Source organism: Cygnus olor, chromosome 19 (genome assembly GCF_009769625.2).
Source record: "Cygnus olor isolate bCygOlo1 chromosome 19, bCygOlo1.pri.v2, whole genome shotgun sequence".
NCBI lineage: Eukaryota > Metazoa > Chordata > Aves > Anseriformes > Anatidae > Cygnus > Cygnus olor.
The window spans coordinates 8097825-8124171 of NC_049187.1; the positions used below are offsets into that span (position 1 = coordinate 8097825).

General features: G+C 47.2%; 1 protein-coding gene across 9 annotated transcripts in view; it reads right to left on the reverse strand.

The window, feature by feature from the left end:
• Positions 1-26347, reverse strand: part of BRD3 (bromodomain containing 3) — a 46536-nt gene that overhangs the window by 19859 nt on the left and 330 nt on the right. The window contains exons 1-5 of one of the 9 annotated variants that reach the window (XM_040532024.1): positions 21012-21105; positions 6352-6531; positions 4189-4505; positions 1900-2037; positions 776-923 (exon numbers count right to left, since the gene is read on the reverse strand). In XM_040532024.1, the coding sequence (XP_040387958.1) occupies positions 776-923; positions 1900-2037; positions 4189-4389 (487 nt within the window). In that variant the 5' untranslated portion in view covers positions 4390-4505; positions 6352-6531; positions 21012-21105. Of the gene's footprint in view, positions 1-775; positions 924-1899; positions 2038-4188; positions 4506-5533; positions 6532-21011; positions 21174-26347 lie in introns of those variants that run through there. The other 8 variants (XM_040532023.1, XM_040532025.1, XM_040532026.1 and 5 more) reach the window with 8 other exon arrangements.

A 26347-nucleotide genomic window follows, 5' to 3' on the forward strand; every position in this document is an offset into this window, starting at 1 on the left:
CACCTGAGATGTGGGAAAACAAAGAGGAACAGTTGACTTTTCCAGTGCAACAATTAGACTTTGTTTATAGAAAAAAAACTTTCAACAATTTAATACAGCCAACACAAGCTCCTTCATGAACTGTTTTACCCTGCTTATGGACGTTTTCATCTTAAATCCATTTAAAATCAACTCAGGGTAAACTGAATTAAACTTAATTTCTACTGATATACAATAGTCTACACAGCCTTTTGCAATAGATTAATAAATCCTTTATGGTCCATCACACTTTATTCTGGGATGTTGCAACCGTGTGTGCAAAAGAAAAACATTATCTGGGGTTTAGGGGGATTGGCAAGATTTAGTGTCTCTACTGTGTCAGATTTCTGTTGGGACCTCGGGTGAGTTGTACGAACCCCGATGTATAAAGGCTCTGCACCACGGTCTGTCACTTGCAGCAGGCTGGCACGTCTAACTACCTTGTCTCTTCTTGCCTTGGTTTCCTCTTTGCACACAGAAAGCGACAGCACTGCCCTCCTTCACTGAAGCACTGTGCAGATGGAAACATCAGATGGCAAGATGTTTGTGTGACAAATGGAGAGTGGCATTAAGACAGACAAGCCCTGAAACACCGGGTGAACGTTATCTATGCATCTTGCATTCCTCCGCTGCTCTGTTAGATTACACGCTCCTTTCCTAGCCTTTTGCACCATTTGCAAAGTCATGCAGCTTGAAACGTGGATCAGGCCTTACCAACAGGCTTGGAACGTTTACGGTCACTGGATCAGGTTAATACCTGCACTCTGTGTGCCTGCTGATGGCTTACGACCTTTGCCTTTAGGAACTGGGGGTAATAACTCGACTTCCTCCTGAGGCATCTGAGCAACCTTCTGCAGAAATATCTTCTCCAGGGCTTGGGCCATGAGAACGATGTCATCTGTGGGCTGCAGGAAGAAGACAAGCCTGAGCTGTGTCATCTGCTCATTAAAAACAAAGAGGTTCAAGATCAAGCTCTGAAATCCCCAATGACACTGCCCTTCAAATAAATGATGGTATCCAATGAACTGACAATAAACAGCCTAGCTCTTCTCCCTCCTTGTACACTATTCTCCTGCTCTTCTAATCCGGTCTAGAATGCAATAATCACAGCCTCTAAATAGGCTACATCCAGAGAATATCAGGACTTCCAGCAGAAGCCTGACAGCTAGCATCCCGTGCATCAGCACGGAAGCAGAAAACTGGAACAGATGAGCTGTCCTCCCTGCTTGCCAACAGGTCCTAGAGAAAAGTGTAAACATAGAGTCTGTGGCTTACACTAATTAATTTGTTTATTTCAGCTTGTTCTCCGCTATGGGTCAATGATGACAAACCACTGTAAGAAACAAAAAAATACTGGCTTTTAACAAACTAACAAAACAGCAAATAAGCCAAACCCAAAATAATAATAAGCAATCTAAAGGTGTACAAGTATGGAGGAGGCACAGCAGAGGACAGAATTACACAACTTACTGAACTGCTCTCTGCTGCTAAGAGAGACAGGAGACACTGGTTATTGCTAGACAACCAGTATAACGCTTAGAGCTAATAACACAAAACACCTGCACAAACTTTAGTTTATCTTGAAGAATTCCTAAATGAAAATAAGAGGAGTAAAAACTTGCTACATAACCCCCAAACAGAAATCAACATATAATTAAAAGGCACATTTGCCATTTTAAATGCTGTGAGGGAAGAAAGACGCAGCACAAAGACAGCTTTGTGCATTTCAAGTAATGTGGTTGCAATTAGTGGCATTTTGAATCCTTGCAAGGAGGGCCTGTAGCACAAAGGAGCTGCCCTGTTCAAAACCTGCACTGTAACAATTGTAGGTGTTTTTTTTCTAGGCAGTGCCCCAGCTAAGTGCTTGTCTGGGCTCTTTACCTTGTTATAAATATAACAATTTGTAAACATGGTGTTGAAATCCTGCATACATTCACTGGCACTCCAGTAATAGTTATGTTCCAGGCGCTTCTTGATAGTCCCCATGTCCATGGGGTTTTTTATTATTTTGTGATAATCCTGTTGGAGAAACAGGAAAGACGTTACTTCTCCTGGTATAAAGATAGTGTGTTCACATCGCTCTCTAGTCCCAGCTTTCTCCTCTTTCCCCCTCCCCAAAAAAACACATCCCCGTATTTTTGTGCAAACTGCATATAACACCTTTAGTTTTATTTTCTGATTTGTAGCCCTTAGCCTATCACTAGGAACCTGACTACAAGGCATCGGATCCCCCTGTACAATCACCAGCTCCCCCCAGTACATGCTCAAACACACAAACAACTACTTGGCCATTAACCAGCTTTTTTGTAAGGACAGCTGGACAGGGAAGGCAGTAACAGCGATATGTGGAAGAAACGCTTTCTGAGCAGCTCTCCCTGCAAGTTGTTTGCAGCCCTGATACCCCTTCACTGAGGTTGTAGGTGCCATTGCAGATTGTGCCACAGAGCGGGACAGTGCCACGCTTCGCAGCTAGCTAACACAGCAGTGATGCGATTCATGCTTGCGTGGGACCAGAAGCCGGGATAGCAGGGGCAGCGCTGTCTTTGGCTAGTGTTCCGTTCAACAGTGAACTGGCAGCAGCGATTTGGGAAACAGCAATTCTGGCTGCCTCTTTAAAAGACTGCCTCTGAAACGCTCGGCACTTACAGAGGTTTATCAGTGCCAGCTCTGGCTAAGACTGCACTAAAATTTTCAGCGACTCTCTGGAAACGGTCTCCAAAGGCTTCCACGTGTTAACCCAGTTTCTCTCTGGGCTGGTCTCAAGCGTCTGTAGAGGCTGTGATTAGTCTGGAGACACTGCAGGCACGCGAGGTTATATGCTGTAATTTTCTCATTCCAAAGAAAGGCAGCAATGCCTCTCACTGCATGTGCACATAAAGCCACGTACAGCCCCGAGCCACTCTGAGCCCAACCCTCAGGCACGACCCGAGATACCAACTTTTTTCAGGCAAGGCACACTGGGACAGAAGAGGCAATCCTGCTGGTTACTGGGCTTGTGCAGATTTGATTTGAAACATGTGAAAAACAATTACACTTCCAACTGACTCCTCCTTTTCGGTAACCTGCCCTAAAGCCACTTCAAAATGTCTCTCTGAGAAACTAAATCCATAGAAAGAAGACACACAGGAGCACAGACCTAGTGAAACATTATACATGTGCTAAGTGTTTTACTCTTTTGATTATCACCTTAAATAGCACCCATCAACAAAATTACAGAGTTCAAAGGACTCCTGACCCAGTCCATAAAATCAGGTCATAACCTGCAGTAACTGTAGCTCTCCAGACCTAACATCCCAGAACCATGCTCCCTCAAATCCTATTCGCAATCCTCCTGTTCAGAGCAGTCAGGTAATTTTGTAATGGCTTTGTAATGGGCTGCCTGGAGGAACGGGCAGCAGGGCGCCTGGGGGGGCTCCGTGTTTAAGTGAGGCAGGTGGATGGGGGCTTGCCTCCACTGCGGAGTTTTTACACCTACAGGACCACTCTGAAGAGGTGAAGGTTGTGTGGTTCTGTTCCCTGGAAGTAAGCTGATTAACTCACTTTGGTCATTTATGAATAACCTGGCTTTGTCTTGTACTATCTGGTCTGACAGAGACAGGATACGTATCATTAAGTATATGAGGCAGGTGGATAAATACAACTGTTCTGTTAATTCTGCTTCCAGTATGGTGTTTGAAACTACTTCACTCCAAGTATGCTTGGTAATCAGCTTCTCCTGCCTCTCTCAACACTGCAGTCAGTGTCAGATCCAGGAAAGCCTACCAGAAACACAAGTTACGCTCAGCCTAGTACCAAATGCTCCGTAGAGCATAGGTAGCAGAGCACAGACTTGAGGTCTGTCGCTCAAATTAGACAGAGGCGGGACACGGAGGAAAGACACACAACAGTAACCACAGGCAAGCCACAAATGAAGCACTGTGCTTCAGTCGCTGTAAGGCAGCGTGCCTGTACGGTGTTCCCTTCCCTCACTAAGCGAGGAGCAGTTTTCTCCTCCAGAGACCTGCACCTCTCAAGCTCTGTAAAACATAATCTTTAACTTCAGTAAGTCTGAGAACGTTCAAGGTCATCTCCAAAAGCAACCTTACCACTTTGACCCAGGGATCAGAAAACCGATCGGATTAACATGCAGCTTTCCAAGAACACCGTACCGAGAAGACGGTAGATACGTACCGGTAAATTCAATTTAATTGCATCAACAGGTTGGTAGAAAGGCCAAGCAAACTGATGCTTCCACAAGGTCTTTACAACAACATTTTGCATATATTGCAACTGGTTGGTCTTCCGGCCAGGCTTATTAGGATTAGTGACCTCCGGAGGTGGCGGATTCACAGGGCCCTGAGGAGCCTGAATTGCTGATGTGACTGTCGACATTTTCCTGCTCTTGCTCTCACTCGCTGTCACAGCGGCAGCAACTGGGAGATTTTCCTTCTTCCTTTATGCTCCCTGAATGGGACTGACATCCCATTTCCAGGGTCCAACCATGCAACCTACAGCAAATGAGGAAGAGGACAACGTGTAAATGCTGGTACTTATTTAAGGTAGGCACGTTCAAACACTATCAGCAGTAGAAGTGTCTTAATTCAAGCTCTTTACCCCATCTGCTTCATTCTTTGTAACAAACTTTGTTACCTTGATGATGGGCATAGCTCAAGACCCAAGCGAGAATGGGAAAAGCAGTTCCCAAACTCAAAGCCTGCAGAGAGCCAGTAAGCTTCGCAGGCCTGGTTCTTGCTTTATCTAGGTCAGAGAGCATCTTTGTACAAATACACATGGGGCAGCACAAGAATACAGCTGGGATGTAAAGCAGAGACTCCCATGAATGTGCTGACTCAAGCTAGTAAATCCGTAGCACGCAGCCCCATGTAAACATAGCTACGCTGTCTCTAGACCCACGCTGGGTGGCACAGAGCCAGCTTGCACACGTCCACACTGGTGCAACGGTTCTCTGAGATCCCATAATCAAGAGCTGACTCCATCTGTCAGAAGATCCCCACCACGGGAAGTGAACAGGCCTGCAGAGAAGTGCTGTGATCAGTTGTAAATGAAAAAGGCACCAGAAACTTCCTAACTGGAAGCGATCTGTGCTTTGAATCTCAAATGTCTTAGTATGTCTCTTACTGTGCCCAATCAACTGGACCCTCAGTTTTGCATGGAAGTTTCATATGGAAGATACAGGTTCAATGTAAATAATAATTAGTATTATACTTATATTGCTTTCCATGAGCTGGCTAAGAGAGCACTGTCATGCTGTCCCAAGGCATGCATGAAACACACAAGAATACACAAATTGCAATATTTTATCCTATTTTTCCCTGGCAAACTCCAGCGGAAAAATGGTCTAGTGTCACTGTTTCTTGTATACCATATGGTAAACAGCTCTGCTGTGTCATCTTCCGTAAACACTTGATACTTCAATTCATATCAGAACTGTAGCTACGCTTCTTATGGCAAACAGACCACAGTCACTTTCTAGTGGCAGATTATTTCAAATACGTTCAGAAAACCACAAATGTACTCTCACTGACACATGCTTCTTTCTTGCACATAGAAAGCACGAGCAGAGACAGAAACCGCAGTAATACAAGAAGGAGAGAATATTAAGACATCCTAGAAAAATAACTCTTCCTTGATACCTCCCTAATCATCTCTACTGAATGTCTGGACTAAATATAGAACATCAACTTACCCTTTGAGCTGCTGATTAGACGACGGCAAAAAGTAAACACATGCCTAATTTAGGGAAATTTTACAAAAATAGATGTGTACAAACATAAACAGATCTGCAACACAGAGGGATGTTTAAGTAGCCGTCTTCTCAGGCTCGCCCAGGCAACAGAGGTATCTGCATTCCAGCGTCCCCATAACCAGGATTGCATTCTGGAACCCCGGTGGCACTGTGAGCCAGGGACCACGGTGCAGAGCGGCCACTCCGCTGGGTGCCAGGGCCACCCAAGTGCTCCGGGTGCCATAGCCACTGGGTGCACCTCGCTCTGGCCCAGTTTGGTTGGCTCCGAGGCGTCCCATGCTCCAGAATCCAGACCCAGATTATTTTAATTACATAGTTAGTTCTTATGGAGCTTGCGTGGAAAAGTAATTCCTAGTGCTACAGAGCATTTCAGTTGTAAGTTTGAAACTAAGCAGTATATAACTTAGGTATTCCCTTTAAATACCCTAAGGTTAAATACGACAATCCTCGCTGTATCAGAATTTCCCCGCATCCTTCTACCTCTCAAACTCCATTTCAGAGAGGATTTTTTAAATTTTCATTAAATCCCAGAACTGTAATTCAAAAAACAGATCCGGCTCCTGCCTCTCCCACACTTCCCCTCTGACCTCAGCCAAGGCATTCAGGATCTTCACACCACGGCTCCTCATCTGTGCCACGGAGGGAATGGTATTTCCTTTCTGTCTTCATCCGCTCCACCCAGCAGCCTACAAACTCTCTGGGACACACACACACCGCCTCTTCACGTGCACAACGCTGCTCGTCCAGAGAAGACTCGCTTATATGGACTGTAATAGTCATCAGTGACATAACTCAGAAAGGATTTTAATTAAGAACATTAGCAAAAGCAGGGAGGGTGAATCATGACAGCCAGCTCAGCTAGTCCTCTGACAACTGATCCTCTATAACTTGCGTTTTCCTACTCATTACTTAGTACAACCAAGAGTGGCTACAAACCCCAAACCCCTTAGCAGCAGTCATTAAATTCCGGATCCTGCAGCTGAAAGACAGGAATAGCTACCTGGAAGTATCTGCTCCTGACATAAACGCGGCTTTAATATGCCTTCACCTCACTGCAGCCTTTTAACCCTTACTCCATCAGATTCCTCATCATCTGCCAGGGAAGCTGCAGATATCAGATCATTCCTTAATTTAAAAAAAAAATATTTAATTTTTATTTCCATTCATTTTAAAGTTTCAAAATAATAAGTTTTAAAAAGGGAAAAAAGCAGGATTAGGAGAAATCTGAAGCTGAGGGTGCAAATGTTTTGGCAGCGTCCCACCTCTTAACAGAGTGCATGACAATGTTTTCAGAGGCCACAGCCCTGCGTGAGACATTTACTAGCTGTCAGACCTCACTTATTAAATGAAGAAAGCGAAGGCATGACCATCTGACCTTCCCGACTTCTCAGTCGAATCATCCAACACGACACTTAAGCAGACTCCCGCACGAAAAACAAGCAGACTTAAAACAAACTGTCCCATTACTATAAGTAGAATTAAAATACACAGCTCTGGTCTAAGCACTTCAGCATCTTCTTAAACTCCATTAGTATCAGCAGTCAAACTATCAGGGAGCCCAGCTGTGCAGTGAGGTACTGGTCACAAGGTGCTGCACAAACCTGGAAGGAAGGCTGCCAAAACCAGCCCTGGCACAGACAGCACGTGCATTTTCCGTTGAGGGCCTAAGGTTGGACTTTTTAGCCCAGAAGCAATTACTACTTAAACTTAAATTTTTAAGTTACTATTTACCCTGCTCCACAGAGCTGTAATGTACAAGTAACAGAAGCTGTCCTTGATTTTTCTGGCTGCACATCTACATTTCTGATATTACAAATTTAAAGTATACCCTTTGCTGCCATAAACAAGGAGCGTGCACTGCTTGCCACATTGTGCGTTTCTCCTCCTTCTTACCCACCCCAGATTGAGAAGATAATTAAAAGCAAAACCCAAACCCAAACTTTCAAATAAATCCTGCTTCTGTGGAGTTTAAGTCTGTCCTTTTGTGCTAAGTTGCAACCTCAGTGTGGCATCCAGCAAAGCTACGGGGTTTGGCTTGTCCTTCAGCCAAACCAAGCATCAAAAAACACAGTTAGGCTGGAAGTTTGTTTTCTGCTGTTGTTTTTCAAAGACATTTGTTTCATTGAGTTACTTGCACGGGTCAGTCAGCGGAGAGACAGTTGGCACGGAGAAAACATGTTAATAATTCCCTGTCCTAGTAGGATAACATTTGACTCAGCTGATGCTACCCACAGACTGTCTGCAGTGGTGGAGACTGTTTTAAAATAAGCTATAAAGCCCCATGAAATGTGCATTGTGCCAGTAAGCCTGCTGCTTCAGCTAACGGTTCTGCCACTTCCTTTGGCAAGGCAGAACACTTAACGGATGGCTCAGTCCCTTGCTGCTGTTCCTGCAGCACAGGAAGGTATTTGTTTTGATTGCAAAATTAGAAGGTAGCGAGCTTTACGTTATCGTGCGAGCCCAACAACTCTCTCTTTCTGTCGTATAGTATTTCTGCGTGGTTACTTGCGCTTTAACCAAAAACTGGCGCAAATCCAGCCCAGCCAGAAGCAGCCACATAAATCTTCCCATCAGGGAAAATTATCAAGCTGAAGAGATGTTCCTTGACCTCCTCTTTATCTACACCGAGATTGACAATTTGGTAGCGCACAGGCTATGCACAGATCAGGGTCCCTCAGCTCTGAGCACGCTGCAGACACACAGCAAGACCCTGTTCCCACCTCGAAGAAGCAGCACTTGTTACGCACGGCAGCGATGTGACCTGGCCCCCAGCGAGCCCGTGGCAGAGCCCTGAACCCCAGCCAGAGCCCAGCCCCTCAGAGAAACACCACCTCCGAGGCAGCACTGCTCGAGCAGACGTGAAAGGCAGAGGCTGAGCTTTTCTGAAGGTAGGATGGAGGCGGAACCACGCAGAGACAGCAGGGCAGCTGGAGCGGGCACCCGCTCTCTGCCTCTCCAAGCATTACTGCCCCACCTCAGCTCTGTGCAGCAACCAGAGCAGACGCTTGGTCCCTTTTCCTGGACAGCAGCAATAGCTGAAAACTTGGTCGGATCTGTCATCACGTGTTATTCCCCACCTCAGAGAAGCAGCCGGCCCGTGCTCGCGCTGCCCAGGCTTTCTTACAGCCGTGGGAGAGGTTTAGCGCGCTCTGATGACTTCGGAGGTGCAGAAATTAGAAACTGGGGTTATGAGAAAGGCTGCCCGACGATCAAATTCCTGCAAACACAAATTGCTGTCAAGGCAGAAAAACACACAGGTATTTGGTTATAAAACATGCAAAGGGCGGCGAGCAGAACTGCTTTCCCAGCCTTCCCTGAGTTGCCTAATTGAAGAGTAAGATTCTTTTTATCTTGATGCCACTGTGATTACATATATATTACTCAGTACATAAGCCACTTCAGCAGGAAGATGTTGAATAGCAAAGAGAATTGAAAGTACAGAGCATTCGATTCTAACAGTGGCCAGGCAAAGTTTAGTAGAGGCAGCACGTGAATTTGGTTTATTGGAGAACCCAGAAATCCATTTGGGTAAATCAAACACCACCCAAACGAGGGGAATATTGCTTTTCTCTCAAGTGCCTGTTAGCAATCAATTTCCTACCCAGAAATCTCTTTTCGTCCAAACTACGAAACTTCCATTACCTTTACAATAAGGTATCTCCAGAAAGAAAATGAGGGTATGGAGGCTTATCAGGTTGTCTCCAAGCCCTATTATTACTGCGCAGTCCAAAGATCCCTGAAGCAACCAAGTGCCTGATCCACCCATCCTTGTAGCCCCAGGAACGATTTCCATTCATCTTGGAGACACCTGCATTATCATTCATTATGGTGAGTGAAGTACAGCCCCCAAAATCTACCCATCAACATAACCTTAACCTCAGATAAGGTTGTGAAGTGAGGGCAGTTGTATCCATTTCATGCCTATGGCTGCGAAAAGCAAGGGACACAAGGCCTCTCCTCCAGGCTCCTCGGAGAGAAACAGGGCTGCTGCATGCCCTCCTCTTCCTTCTCCTTTGCAGCCCTGTATCGGAATCGAACTTCAGGCAGCTTTCACTCCCTACTAACTCCACGTCAGCATGGATGTTCCCTTTAAATGCAAAGGGATCTGCAATTTAAGACCAAGACTTGAGGGCAGACAATTTGCTTTACCAGCCAACGCAGCCTTGGCAGACGCGCGCAGGCTGCACACAATATGCCAGCCCCTCCAAGCTGGGGATGAAGCGTTTGCACCTGGCCTCACTGCAGGAAACGGCAATTTGGCTTGCAAGTGCCCCGACGGCACACGCTGCAGCTTTGCACTCTGGAAGTCCATTCAGCTGTCCTTCTTGTCTCCCACACCGTTAATTCCACGCAGAGATTTGCCTTTGGCGTATATCATTTTGAGCATGGCCCCAGTAACATCCTGAGACTCAACGACACAACTGTGCGCTTTACTTACTTCTGCACGAGGGAGGAAGATCACGGCAGACTAACTCAGTCCCTTCGCTTCTGACTTGGTTAGTTGAATGCTCCTTGGATTCTACGGATGGATTTCCCACCCTTGGTCTCTCCTTGGCTAACGTAAGGGCAGGCGCTTCCTCAGTGAGGAGCCTCACTGGTAGACAAGAGTTAGCCGGAGGTGTAGCTGTTAATTTCAAGGGCTTGCAGTTCTGACACGTACTCAGCATTTCCCACAACTCAGGCTGCTTTAAGATGCCTTACGTCACGCCTTCAAACTCCGGGGTACCCAAAAGTTACTTTATCCTGACTATAAAAGCACTGGGGACTTTTACGAGCACTGTTCTTGGCACCCCAAATAAAAAGTTCCTTCTGATAATTATGGGCCAAAGCATTTCTCTCCACTGAGCTGCTAACACCACCGACAGCACCTCCTGAGTCTGAGCAAGAATTGAGAGGCACGTTCTGCAACGCAAATCATATGGGGCTCGATTGCTTTCTAAAGGCTGCAGTTTCGAGTGCAGGGAGCGATGTTTCACAGCATAACAAGTTTATTTTCATAGCTTTGAATTTGCTTTTGAGAACAGTTTAGATAACCAACCTCAGTAATGGATTAGGCACGGTTGATCTTATTTTGTAGCAGGGCGAAGGACAAAATGACCTCTGGACATTTCTTCCAGCCCTACCATCTTGTGGTTCTCTGAAAACAGAGACAAATTTTAACTCAGCCTTACGTTGGTTGTGTGCAAGCTCTTCAGTTATGTGCACTTTTGTTAACAGGGCTACGGGAGGAAAGAAAAGCGTCAGACTGGTTAGGGAGTTTACTCTGTGTTGGATTCCTGACCAGGGGAGTTCAGCCAGCTTGAGACCTCGCTCTGAACCAAGGATTGGACTAAGACTTCTGAAATAAAGTGAACTGCACTTACAAAAAATCTTCTTGGAAGCATTTCAGCAAATTAGCTAGGTGACCTATAATGAAAACATTAATGAATGCTTAGCTGTAGCAGTAGAAATAATCTATGAACAAGTTTCAGAGTGGACAAAGCAACCAGTGGCTTGCACGTCAACACTTGGGGAAGACTGAGGCAAATCTATAGGGCAGGAACAGGTAGATGCTTAACAGGAAAACTCTTCTGGTTGTGCCTCTCACAAGATAGACCAATTACCCGTTTGTGGCAATGGGGAAAAAAAAAAAAAAAGGGCTGTTTCAGCTTTCATTTTCATTATAGAGATTTGGCACAGAAAGGCAAGTGTTTGGGAGACTCACATGCCCGGGCAGAGTCTGCTCGTGCCATTTCTTCCTAGCAGGGAAAAGCAGAGATGCAATGAAGTTACCTTGCATGACCCAGAACGTTGAACTCACACCACCTCGTAATCATGGGCAGAGCCAGAGAGACACCAGGCAGCTGGCAGTTAATGTTCACAGAGAAAGGAGACAAGGTGAGCCTGCTTCTGGGCACGTGCCCTCTCGTTTATAATGCATTGCGACACACCTGCTGTCACCGTACCTTCAGATCGAGTGCATCTGTGGCAACTTGTAGAACTGATAGAGGTTACTGCAGTGCCCCAAAGCCCTGCAGCCTTGGGCACCAGGCAAAAAGGAAGTGCTGGGAAGGTGCTGGCACACGGCCACATACCATACAAGCTCCCAACATGTCAGGAGGGGGAAGGGGGGGGACCCGGGGGAGGCAGGAACGTGGCTGAAGGCACATTGGAAGGATGGTGTAAACCACAACACCGACAGCATCTCAGCATCTCCGTGATTCAGTAACCACTTCAAGCCCCATCCTGCAAAGCGCTGAGCAACTTCCCCCTCTCGCTAAGCTGCACGGTTTCTGCGGCTCTGCGCCTCTCCACAGATGGGTTTTGCAAACTTATCACCTACAAGATACAACTAATTGCTCCATCAAGATAAACCTCTTTCTAAGGAAGGTTTAGGCACAAACAAACTCAGGCTCTGCACACTTCTTGGCCCCTCAACCTGGGTCAACCCCTTCTCCAGCTGTCTATTAGGGTGAGAGAAAGTTAAGCAGAAGGTTAGGTGCTAGCTGGGGTTGGAAGGTCTGCTCAGAAAGAGGCAGGCTTGTGGGCGCTCCTATTCTTGCAGTTACAATAGCTCTGATAGATGATCTAGCCAGCTCTAGTCAGCAGACCATGACCCCAGCCAGAGAAGTGTCACTGTACAAGCATAAGGTGTGCGAGATCGTGGAGATCTCGGTCTCTGTCATCGCATTTCCTAAAACACAGCAAAGAAACTGGAGCCCTGCCAAAGAAAGTAATCTCCGCATTTACACAAAAGCTGGCCAGGGAAGAGAAAAAGTTTGATGATCCCGAATTCAAAAACCTTGCTGATGAGCAAAGGGAAAGACTCTACAGACTCGGGCACAACTTCTACAGACTGGCCAATTCTGCAAATTCAGAACCGGCACAAAGGCTGCCTGCTGGATGCCTTCCCTGGTATTCCACCGCTGGATGTTCCGGGTACGTATAATCACTTTAAACTCCACAGATGGAGAGAATCTGCTGTTCCACCTCTATTCACCCTTGCTTCTGCGTTCAGGTCCGTACTCTAAGATCAATCAGAATTACAAATCCAGTTGCACGCTTGGGTTTGAACTGCAGTCACCCATTATTAGCATCCTTTGGGCCAGCATTCCCAATTGCTTTGCCAGCGGGAGACCGAAGCTGTGTGACAACCCGACCTGCTTTCACCACGAGCTTTCTTGTAACAGATCTGAGTGGCATGGCATCTGTGGGTCCCCGCTTGCCCAGCCATCAGGAAACACTACCACAGTGCACAAGGAGCAAAGGGAAAAAAAATCTCACTTGCTGCATGCTGCTATGAAGAAAACATATGTTTACCAGGCCAGGAGCAACAGGTCTGTCCCAAACACACCACCAAGGCGACACGCAAGCAGGCCTAACCTGTTCATCGTTTCAGAACTGGATGGAGATGAAAGGGCGCTGAGAAGTTTTAACCTGGTATCCACTGGCTTCAGAAGTCAACCTAAGGTTTCTTTTTGCTTCCTTTCCTTCAGGAAGCAAAATTTGCGGAAAGAAACAAATATGACTGAGCAGACAAACTGGGAGAGGAGACAGGCAGTCAACCCTGAAAAAGAGAAAAGACCTACATCCTGCAGGAGAAAGCAAGATGTAGGGAAAGTCAGGAAAAGAAAGGAGAAAAATAGAGACGAGACAGGAAGTTAAAGCTTCCCATTTCATGCAGCTTGAAAACGCGACTGCCCGCAGGCTGCTGTTAGGTGCTGCATCACACACATCCGCTCCCACTTCTTCAAGCTACAGGCTGGTGCGAGGGGAAGAGGAGCCCTGGTGTGGTTCATCCAGGCTTGGTCACCATTGTTGCTGCCATATAACAATACGGAAAGGACCATCGTGGACCACGACTTCATTGCGCCCGATGCTTTACGAGGACAGTGCACGCTGTAGGAGACTCTTCTCAAGACCACCCATTGCAAATGTGCAAGAAGAGAGTGGGATGGGGATACAGACTATAAATTGGAGTCTGATTGAAAGGGCAATAGCCGACAGGTTGAGCACCTCAGTTTAACCGTGCTCCGCCAGGCTGTGTGCAGACACCAACCACCCTGACCGAGAGGTCGTACTGCCCCGGCCGTGACCAAGCACAGGGCAGCACCCACACGGCCTCTGCCCTAAGGAGTGCACTAGCCCAGGCAGGCCAAGAAAGGGAGGCGCAGACTGGCAAAATGCAGTGACCTAAGGAAAAAAATCACAGCAGTTCAGCACCAGTCTCACGCCCTGTCAGCACCACATCCCACCTCCTTCAAGGCTCTCTCTCTTAATTCCCCCCCTGCTCACCTATTACTTGACAGCCAAACTTCTCCAAAGCGTGGCTTATCCAACGCACGACACTACGGCAGATTCAACCTGTGACTCCAGAAATCAGCTTTCCCAATTTCAAGTTAGCGAACCATCCTGCAGTCACATTATTTAAAAAAAAAATAATAATAATAATACCCTGGCACTGACCCAAGTTTCAGATGATAAGTGCATAATAGAAGCATTTATGTATGCCCATTAAAGCTTAACGTGGCGACACCCGCAACGGCTTCAGAACTCTTAATGGGATTATGGTATGTCTACACCCTCGCAGGGTTCTCTTTTTTTTTTTTTTTTTTTGCTTTTTAAAGGATGTGATCTGCAGTTAAACATTTGTGTTCTGAAAAAGACAGTCAGCCCTTCCCCTTTTTAATCAGCATATGGTGCTCTGTGTACTTGTAAAAGTAAAAAGCTCGTATCCATTCAGTTTGATTCAGTACACAGTGAATAAATTATACATAATCTTTCCACAACAGGTTTTGTCATGATTGTTTCTTTTTCTGATCTTTGATTTCCAAAGAGAGATTATTGGACACAAAGCATTTTGAAGAAAAGGAGAAAAACAAACAAAAAAAAAAAACCAAGAATGAATACTTCCCTGCTGGGCAGAACATCTCAGAGCTTGTGCTATACCTGCAAAGAATTACAAAACACAAAAGAGCTACAAAACAGGATGCTGACATCGCTCAGTGCTCAACTCCCCATGCTGTGGGCTTATCGGTTCCCCATTTGTAAAACGGGGATACAAATACGTCCCCTACCATTCACAATTAAAGCCATTCGTTTTTTTCCCATGTATTTACACAGCCCATCGAACATCAAGTCCTTTACAGTGTTATGGTGATACCAATTTTTAAGGAAAAAACAAAGCAAAACAGATACTACACTTAAAAACCTGTATTTCTGAGGTGCTCAAATACCATAAATTGGGTCCAGAAATACTTTAGTGCATATACATGTACATATATATACACATATAAACACAAATTGTCATTTGAAAAAAGCACAAAAACTGCCCTCTGCTTTATATCCCGCTCCCCAGTAAGAGTGCTCTTTGGGCATGTTTCTAAAAGATAAACCACACCACCACCACAGAGGTCTCCTGCGACACCTGTTTGGGAGGGGTTTTCAGATACAGCCAAATTCCACCTTCATCTCAAGCTGCGAGGCTACGTGGAACAGGAAGAGCAACTCCTCTTAATGAAACTAAATATAAAAGGTGTTCGGAGCAAAGTACGAAACACAGAGCCCAGGTAATCAGTTCAATTCCTCTGCGTTACCTGTTGAAAGGACTGCTTTCTGCTGCGTACCTGATCACCTACACCACAGTGCTCCCTTATATCTCCAGCGCTGCACGACCACGTATCTGCATCACTAATGCCATTTACAAGCGCTACAGACGTTATCCTTAGGGGCAGCTCCACGCAAACATTGACAGAGAAGACAGACTTCCAGCAAGCAGACGCAGATCTATACGCTAACTTCTTCGACACACTTCACAGCACGCGGCAGAACCTTCTAAGGAACTCAGAGGAAGTGTCTTCTTTCACCAACAGACCTCTTGCACACCTCTTGTGCTCCAACAGCTTCTCCTACTCAATTTTTAAACTTACTTTTCACACATTAAAATGATTAAAGATACTGTTTGGAAGAATAGGAGATTTATTTTAGGTCAAAAAGCATTAAAATTGGAGTAAGCATGGGTCAGCCGCCCATGTGGGGTAATCCCCCCCCCAAGTTAATTATTGCAGCTTGGCTGACAGAGGAGCAGCAACTTGCTGGGCTGCAGCAGCCCCCCCATTTCCAAACACCACTTATCCCCTAAAAACGTTAAAGTTAGGTTGGTTTAACCATTTATCTGTTTCTAGACCAGTACAAGCACCTCGCCTTAACAAACATGCTGTCCCAGAACAATAACTCAATGTGTTAACTTAGAGCAAACAAGTGCAAAAGGCTGCATGCGGGCCACTATTTCAGATGAAAGGTGCCTCGCTGATTTTGCTCAGGTTGGGTAGATCCATAAATTTACCCAGCTACGCGAGGAAGCTGCAGGTCAGCTGAGGTGTGAACAAACAGCGCTAAGCTGCTGTCACTCCCCGAGAGGGCATCAGGCAGTCTCAACTGCCCAAGTTTGTGCGTCTGATTTAAACTCCCAGGCAGCAAAGAAGGGAAAAAGGTTGGATTCTGAAGCCTGCATCCTGCCTGTGCAGGGAGCTGATGCTGCGAAATGGGGGAAGGAGGGGAAGGAGCTCCTCCCTGCCTAACACACCCACAGGAGGAAGGTTCTCTCCCCCCGCACACCCAGAGGAACGCTGGCTGGGGATGTGGGCAGATCCCAACAGAAGGATGTGGGCTCCCCCCAAACACAGCTCCCGCTGCGAGCACCCACAGCTTAGCTCCCTGCAAAGTGAAGAGACAACCCCTAAGCCTCTCTCGAAGCTCCTGCAGGAAAAGTAAAACTATTAGGCTGAGATAAAGACAGTTTAATAGAAAAGAAAAGGGGAAGGAAAAAAAAAAAGAATACATGAAACAAGTGATGCACAACACAATTGCTCACCACCAGCTGGCCGATGCCCAGCCAGTCCCCAAGCAGTGGCAGCCCCCCCTAGCAAGTTCCCCCCAGTTTTATGGTTCAGCGTGATGCCATATGGTACGGGACATCCCTTTGGCCAGGTTGGGTCACCTGTCCTGGTCCTGTCCCCTCCCAGCTTCTGGTACACCCCAGCCTCCCCCCTGGCAGTAAGGTATGAGAAGCTGAAGTCCTTGACATGGTGTGAGCACTGCTCAGCAACAACTAAAACACCAGCGTGTGATCGATAGTACGCTGCTCCTAAATCCAAAACATGGCACCATACCAACAGCTGCAAAGAAAACCAGCCCTATCCCAGCTGAAACCAGGACATCGCTGAAGTTCAAGGCAAAGGAAGCACAACCACCACAAGCATCATGCTGTTTATTCCAAGCAAACAAGGTCATTCCCACAGCTGACCTGGGTCAACCAGAACTGAGTCTAAACCTCAAAGTTTGAAGCCAAACGGACTTAGGGTTGGAATCGTTTAAGCCAGGTCACGTTCTTCCAGATCAGCCCCCATTTCACAGAAATTTCACCTTGGTTTGTCTTTGCTCCACCTGTTGCCTTGCTGGTGGAGAGGCAAACGTCAAGCTCTGGTCCAGCAAAGGAATGAGAAACTCAAACAAACCTTCTCCTCCGCCCAGGTTATCCGTGTTGCTGAAATACACCCAGACACGACGGTGTCTTCTTATCAGACTCAAGCTGGAAAAAGGCTGAGGCCCGGCAAGGTGTGAAAAGAATCCAAAAGAGGCAAGTGTTTCTTCAGTCAGTGTCTTATCAGCAAGACTGGGGGAAGGAACAGGGACTAGGAGAAAAAGCAGCCTTAACAGCGCACTACAGCAAATTTCCACACTGCTCTCCTGAAGAATTTAAATCCTTTTAACGTTGCCTTTTGCAGCAAGTGGGTTAAAGAGTACTTCCTCCCTTCTACTGCGCCGTTAGTGTGCCCCAAAGAAAGATGTTCACCTCCAGCAAGCACTAACGACTGACAAAGCCGCACGAACATCACAGTAAGACACTGTGGAATGAAAAGCTCGAGACGCACACATCCTTCCAAAATGTCCTGACAGCTCACTGAGCAGCACAGCAAACAATGGCTCCTTCCTAATTCCCAGAACTGGATTGCTTACAGTGGTGTTCTGGGCTGTTACTGGAGAATAATGTGGCAATTTAAGGGAAAAAAAAAACAAAACAAAACAAAACATAAGGTTCACAGTAATGATTGGGAAACCCGCTGCAGATTAATGAATTCTGCAAATTAGCAAAGAAGGAGCAACCGGGATTAAAGAGAAACAATCAGCAATGCTGAAATGCAAAACGCTCTTTGTTCATTTATTTAGGTGAGCGCGGTTCTGCCTGCACTGAAAGCACCTGATAGCTTACCAAAGTAGACAGAGAGTAATATATTTTGTAAAAGTAATTAAGCCTTTGAAACTTGAGACCTCACTACATCACTCAGCTGCTGCTGAGGAGAGGGATTTGACTCCCGAGTTGTTTGTGCTGTCGGCGGGGCTGATCAGGCTCCCAGATTACTCCGGGGAGAAGGAGCAGGACTCCAGGAGCGCAGCCAGGCTCGGCTGGAAGCACACAGCCCCCTGCCCCACGCCCCTCGTGCGCTGTGGGAACGCATAAGTGCCCTCCAAAAGCCAAGAGGTAAAAAATAAACTGCATCTTTCACAACTTGCAGCGATGAAGTGCCGGTAAAAACTCGTGGAAGCGCCAGGAAGCACTGAAACACGCTGCATTTGCGAACACCAGCAAAACCAGCCTTAAGGGGCAGACAGAAGAGCAGCACTGCTGCCTCGCACACACTCTGAGCGGGCCCATCAGACTTTTAACACACGCTTTTCTTCTGAATATTTTTTAAATGACAAGAACTAAAGTTTTTGAAAGCACCTCAGCGCTAAAATAACAACAGTCTTATTTCCAGAAGTAATCGAGCCTCGTTTGTATTTGAAACTAATGCAGCTCAGACTCCAAAGTCAGCCTGGAGAACAAACCTCAGGCATTTCACATGCATTCTTTTTTAATTTAATCTCTGCAGACATAGGTCACTAAAACTAAAAAAGCCTTTCACTGGGACAGCTACTGCCTCAGCTCCCAGCACCACACAGGCGGCACGTATAGAAGACAATATTGCAATCAAGCTAATGCTGAATGTTGAATAAGACTATTACCCTCTCCCCAATCCTTTTATTAAACATTGTCTCAAAGCACTAAGTACATGCGTGAGTGAGTATTTTTAACCAGCGTGGAGTAAAGAGAAAGAAAACACAATGTTAGCGTTTATTCTTTCCAAAAAGGAAGGCTCCGAGGTCAGAAGTTGCTCCGTTTCAGCGGGAGCCTCCGAGTGGATTATTAAAAACTCCCTAAACTTCTGCGTTAACAAAATAAGACACGCAGCAGTCTGCTAGAGCTGCGCTCTGCAGATTAGGAGGCAGGACTCCGCATTTACAGCGCGCTCAAGTTGTTGGGTAGTGTAAGCAATGCAGATCGAGGTTTTTTGCTTGCAACGCAACCAGACTGTGTTGGGGATTTCTTGTTTGTTTTGGTGCATGTTTATTCCACACTTCTCACTCCTGTATCGCAGCACATACAGTAGACACCGAGTCCTCTCTAACACCTTGACTTACTGCCGAGCAAATTAAGGACACGAGCTCCAGCTTTAACCTCAAATTTCCAGCTTAATTTAGAGACACTCCCTTAACAGGCTGACAGAGACTGAATACATTAAAAATACTAACAAGCTTATCAAAACCACCTCTCCACTTCTCTATTCCCAGCAAGGAACAGCAGGTGTGCTTCGCTAATTGCACTACCCCCTAACCTACTGTTTACTAACGTCAGGCAACTTGCAGGTAAAATTTCCAAACGCTAGAGCAGTACTGAAGCCACCACATTTGCTTATCCAAAAAAAAAAAAAAAAAATCAGTTTATTTTGGTAACTTTTGATTCCCATAGCCATCGGCAGAGGGGTGCACACAAGGTGCAGAGGTGTCACGCATTTAACCCCAACCTTCCCGGAGGCAGGCTGCGTGTTGTCGGAAGACATCTCGGTAGGAAACCCGTTCGCCTCCCCCCCCCCCCCCCCCGACCCCCTGCGAGGCTCAGCCTCCCGCTTACAGAGCGCAGCTCCGCGCCCCGAACACTGCAGCTTTGTTTGAAAGCGAAACCAAGCAGGCTACAAATAACGCTCTATCCCCAGCGCCCGGGGAGGTGCGAAAGCTAAGAAGTCGTACGAACGGAGGGAAAGCGAGGCTGGTTTGAAGTTGTTGCACGTTTTATTACCGCTGGCGTTACCCCCAGCGCCACACCGGGCAGTCAGTCCGCAGTCAAGCTTCTTGCGCCTTCAAAGCGCGGAAAGTTTGCACAACAAACCCGCGCTTCCCTTTTATTTGCCGAAGTCCCGAGGACGCCAGCTACCTGCACGGGGCCAGCAGCTGCACACACACCCGGCCACGCACCCACGGCCACGCACCCACCCGTACCCACACCAGCACCCTCCCCGGAGCTGCCCGGCCCCGCTCCGCACCCCCTGCGCGCCCGCGGAGCTGCCCCCGGCCGCTCGCTCCTGCTCTATTCCCTTGTCTATTCCCCCGCCTTTTTCTTCCCCTCTTCCCCCCTTTTTCTTTCCTTTTTTTTTCCCCCCCCTTTCTTCCTATTTTTCCCCCTTTTTTCCCCAAGAGCGCCCGCAGCCCTCTTTTCCCTCGCCCCTAATTCCCCCCCCCCCCCCCCCCTTTCAAAAGATGGCGGGCAGAGAGAAAGCGAGCGAGGGAGAGCGAGCGAGAGAGGGGGGAAGAAGGAGAGAAAGGAAGAAGGAAAAAAAAAAAAAAAAAGGAAAGGAAAAAAAGAAAGCAAATCCCTCCTAAATCCCTCCTGCGCGGGGCAGGGGCCGGGGCGCGCAACCCCCGCGGCCGCCCGGGCGCCTTGGGGCGCTGGGCGAGGAGGAGCAGAAGAGGCAGGAGGAGGAGAAGAAGCAGCAGCAGCAGCAGAAGAAGCAGAAGCAGAAGAAAAGGGTGGGCAGGAGCGGCGGGGCCGGGAGGAAATCAATGGGCAGGCTGTGCCCAGCCCGCCGCGCTTTGTTGCATTGTGGCGGCGCACAAAGGCTGCGGGGCCGCGGGGAGCGGCGCGGGGCTCCCGCAAGAAGAAGGAGCGGAAGAAGAGGGGAGGGTTAAAAAAAAAAAAAAAAAAAAAAAATTAAAAAAATTAAAAAATAAAGAAATAAATCAGCTGTGGCCTTTCTCAAGTGGGTTTCGCCTTCCCCCGCTTCTTCCCCGGCCCCCCGCCCTCCCTCCCTCCCTCCCTCCCGAACCCGTGGCCCGGTGCTAGCACCGCACGCCCCAGCATCCGACAAAGAAAGGGAAAGATTAAATAGATTACTTTGCCCCGGCAGCTCCAGCACCGTTTGCCTTACAGTCCCTCCAGTTGCTCTTCTTTTTATCCTCGGCAAGGCAGCAGAATAGATGCGCTCCAGCGCCCGAGAGCTCATGCGCCGGGGCGCAAGGCCATGTGGGGCCGGTAGTCCCGGCCGGGCCGGGCTGCAGGCGGCGGCCACCCCCCGGACTACAAGTCCCAGGAGCCGGCGGGGCCCCCCCCGAGTCCCCGGTCCCCCCCCCCGGACTCCCCCGGGAGCGGCGGCGGCAGCGGCCGGGGAGCGGCGCGGCCCCGGCGGGGGAAGGAGCGGGGCCGGCGGGGGGCGGGGGGGCGGCTGGGGGGGGACACGGGGGGGTCCCCGACATCCTGCCGGGGGGCTTCGGGGTCCCCCAGGGGGTGCAGAGCTCGGGGACGGGGAGCTGGGGACCCCGCGGGCAGCCGCTTGCTCCTTGGGACGGGGCTAAGCTGGCAGCCGGCTGGTCCGTGCTTGTTGGGCTTTTATATATATATATATATATATATTTTTTTTTTTTTTTCTTCTCGGGCCCGTGTTTCTTTTTGCTTGGGCCCGTGCTTTTCTGAAACCGCGGTTTGCATTGGGTAATGCGCGCCCCTGTTCGTTACGCAACGCCTAATGCAAGCCGCAATAAAAATAGAAGGCGGCCAGCGCGAGCTGTAGTGGTAAAATCGCCCCAAAAATCCGTCCGGAGAGCCCCGAGCCCGGTGTGGGTTGCTTGGTGAGTTCCACGGCACGGTCAACTGCTGAAAACAAGCACAAAATAATCTAATGTTTACCCTCAGTAGTAAGGATTTTACACCCACCCACCACAAGAGCAAACAGGGACGCTGCTAAACGCTTCCAAGCCATAAAGACCTACAGCCCGTATCCCGAAGCAAATCTACGAGTGCAAACAGAAGAAAAAAGTTAAAAGGTACTGTTACACACCAAAGTAGGATTCAGTTGCTGCAGCACAAAAAGAAAACTGTTGGAAAATAAATGAATCCAGAGGAAACGTGAGAGCCAACGTGACATAAGAACTAGTTACGGGATTTCTGTATGGCCACATATGCCAGCAGAGGCTGCCACGCTGCCTGTTACACAGACAGCTGTGTGGTGATGCCAATTAATAAGTCACTTTATTGTAACCATAAGGTGGAGGCACTTTCACTGCGAGACCTTATTTCCAGCAGATTAGCTTTTGAAAAATGTGACCAACAGAACTGAAACTTCTCAGACAGTCTGATATAATCCAACGGCTGATTTTTGCACAGGCAAGAGGACAGATGCTTAGGAAAATTCCACTTAGCCAGACTTGTGGTTGCCTCAGTACGAAAGCAGAGCTGTGCATATACCTTAACCAAATCCATAGAAAAATGCCTTTTTCACTCAATTTGAAATCTGGTGCAAATTCAGGAACTAGAAAAGTGTCAGAGCCATACCTCTCTTGGACAGAACTACTCTCTAAGAGAGTTTTTGAAGTTGCATCCACACGAACAGCAAAACCCCATGCGGGGTTTGTGTGTGACTCGGGATCCCCCCTACCACAGGCATCTGCAAGTTGCCCTTTTTGACTTCAGGACATCAGGTCCCTGAAAGCCCTCTCTGCACCCTTAGCACTTTATACGCCTTACACTCCTTTATCTCACGCAGGGGGTCGTCAGATAAATTTCATCCCAAATTATGTTCATCTTGCATCAACCAGAGCAGGCAAAACGGCTCACATGGGAAAGTGTCCCCTGAGATGTCGCAGCTATCAGCTTTCAAGCTGGAACATCCAAGTCCCTCACACACCTACCTGGAGGGCTGCAAACTTGTGCTTGAAGAACTCAGCCACATTGTCTAACAGAAGGGGAAAGCAAACATATTCTAGGGACCCTTAGAGCCTCCCTTAAGCAAGGCAGTAAATTCAGACATCTGGTCAGCCAAACAGGTACGTGCTGGCTCGTTTTGGATAAGCCCCAGTACAGTAAGGTATAGTGAAATCAAATCAGAATGATTCAAGCACAGGGAACCTAGCCCCAAATAAGAGCACACAGACTGAGGAAGAGATGGTTGCAATCACTAAATTAGCTTCAGAACCAATTTTGTCATATTAGCTTTATACACAGTATCTAACAACCTAACTATTCCAAGATACCTTACTTCTGACTTTCACCATAAGATACAAGATTATAGCAGTAGCTATTTTTGCTCTTGCTACCATCACCTGCTCCCTAAGCTCAAAGGAGCACCCTAGGTTCACCCAAAGCCTTTTGATTAACCTCTGTGGTCTTTTAAGATGCACCTCCAGTTACCCAATTAGTACCTTGTTAACCAACACCGCAGTGTATTTACTCCTTGCCCTTGCACTACTTTTAACCCTTAATGTGCAGTGATACGTACATCCTTCTAGGCAGCTCTGTGCATAGGGTTTGACGAGAAAAACTTATTTGTGCAAGAACACAGTAGTTTTCAGGGCTGGTCAGCACTGATACTTTTTGCTTCTCTGCTCGCATTGTCAAGGGGAGGACTTGAGTCTTTGGAAAACAAGAGTGGGCAGAATCAGAAAAGGGAGATGCTTATCTCTGTGGGACTGTTGAGTTTTATGAGAAATGACCACACGCAGTGCCTTGCATAATTGCACTCAACAGTATTTAATAGTAGTCAGGGACTGCTGAGAAGACTAACGTTGAGCACCAATTTTCCCGATGTTTGCCATAGGTGTAAGCTGTAACCGTAAGGTTCTGATTCTCTACCTCACCATTCAGTGCCTGTTCCACCATCAAAACCATAGTTTCCTACAGCAAGGAAGCTCCTTGTTAGTGTTTGTACTTGGAAATTGCAAACAGATTGGAAGCGGAGAAGGCTGCTGAAGTGTTTCGAATACTTCATCAGCAATGAGTTCGGTCCTCCATCTCTGGGCACATCCTCAGGCACGCTGTGCCTCTGCATGCACGTGAAAGGCTGATGGGAGCTCCACGTGCCTCAAGGCAGGCAAATTTGGCCATTCTGACCGTTTTGTCAGCCATCAGCCACCACGGGCTCCAAGAGCCTTCACCTATCAGCGGCCTCAGGGAAAATCCTATTACCAGGAGCTGCTACCTCTCGAGTGGACGTCATTAGCCATCACAAAAAGAGAGTTTATTCAACTACAGTCCTGTTTGGGATAAAGAAACAACAGTGTCCAAACAGCGTATTGCATAAGAGTGTGTACTGAGTGACTGAGATTATATGAGTGACTCCAACCATCCCACTGGCAGAGACAAGGGTGTTGAATGCTAGGGGATAAATGTTCTTATTGCAAAAGAGAGTCATCTTCACTCATGATTTTCTTCACCATAGCGGCAGAATTTCCTCGACTGAGTAAGCATTATTCAATAGGGTAAGGGTGACAGGTCTAGGGCAGAGGTTTGAAACAATAATTACAGTTTGTTCTTCTGTAGTACCTTTCATCTGTGGAATTCACAACAATGCAATAATCCTCCTAACAGCTTATGTAGGTAAAAAAAAAAAATATTATGAGCTCTGTTTTTCATCTGGGGAAGCTGAGAGAGAATATGATGATGCAGAGGATCATTAGCAGAGCAAGAACTTGGATGCAGCTCTTCTGACTCATTTTTTGTAGTTCTGAGAGCCTGGCCACGCCAACTGGTGAGGCCACCCTCGCTACTCACTGTCGGGAAAGGTGTCAGTGTGTCAGTGTCTACAGGACTTTTGTCCTTTTAGTGTTCACTCTTCATCAGGAGAGGGGTATGCAGAGACTCCAAACAGAGAACCCGTGAGCCAGTACGTCTACAAGCCCCAAAAAGCACAGCACTATGATAACTGATCAGAGGACAGGAAGGAATTGAGCAGCCCAAGACCCAACGGATCTTTTAAGTGTTCATCTGCAAATATAAGCTTTGATTATGATCTAAATGCTGTTCTGGAGACAGCCAATATCCAATAGAGGGTCTGAAGTGGATTTTAATAGTGTCCTTCCAGACTGGCAGTTCTCAGAACAAAGAAACACAGATGAACAGCTTCCTCTGCAGAGGAGAGGAAAGGCATGAAAAGCCCACATAATGCTCTGATCTCCATGTCTTTTATCAGGGTGTAGCAAGAAGCACTACTTGGAGGAGCTGGATGCTGGGACACAGTGAGCTGAGACACTTATTTTTATGGAAGGAAGCAGAGCAAAGACCTAAACTGTCGTGGAAGAAAAAAAAAAGGGACATGACCAAAGGAATTTGAGAGGTGAAGAGAAACTGCCCAGCTAATATGGCTATGTAGCTTCTGCCACAGTAAATATTTTTATTTGGAAATTAGCTTCATCTAAATGGTTTTGTTACACATTCAGTGTGATGTAGAGACCTAGCACCTGCTGTTAACACAGTGGTTTGCACAGGAAAGCAAGCTTGTGAATAGTGTGTGCTACTGAGTTGGCAGTTTAAGTTAACAGATCCCAGAACACGCTAGATTTCAGCTGGCTAAAGCCCTAACGTATTTCTGTGTATTTTCTTACTTTTCATTCTGCCCTCTTACAGACCGGAAAAACAGTAAAGAGAAGCTCTAACACAACAGTAACACTTTCAAACATCTCAATTTCTAAATGACAAAGATATTTACATTTTACGTAAATTATTCCAGGGATGTGAGCTAGTTGTATTGAACCATCCAGTCACTGGAGTTGCAACCATTTGCACCAGCCAAGAACAATGTTCCTGATTCACAGAAGTGCTGAGAACCTGCTGCTCCAGTTGAAGAGGCTGGGAGAGAGAGGCTGTCATCACGTCTGGCAATCAGACCGTGTGTGATTCAGTCTGGGGCCCTCAAATCAGCAGCCCTTACGCATCAACTTGGCTGTGACTTGCACTGGGGGGAATCTGCATTGAACGATATTGCAGGATTCTAGTCCTGCATGAAGTCCATGTTTCTCCTACCAAAACATGGACTGCTTCTTCGCAGGTCTTCCCTGACATGGAATTCTATACATGCAGTGTTCAATAATCTTACTTTGAAAGAATTTCTTCGACATCCATTGGGCCCTTGTGCCCAGGCTAAGTATACACATCCCTCCCAGGGCACAATGAATCAAATCCTCGCTGCTTTCCACTGGGGTAAGTTTTCCTAGTTTTAAATGAACAAATGTTGGCAGTAATGCAAGTAAGGTTCATACTGTAGTGGGGGAGGTAGAAATATCAGCCTGGAAAAGGTTCAGTGTTTGTTTTTAAATCCCAGAAGAAACATATGAATGTGATGTATCTGGGATTTAGGAAAAAAACAGAGAGGCATATTAGCAACCGCACAGAAACAGCTACATGTCAGGCATCAGCTGCTCTTTAAGAGCCTAAAAGAAGCAGCAGGTCTCTCATGAGTCCTT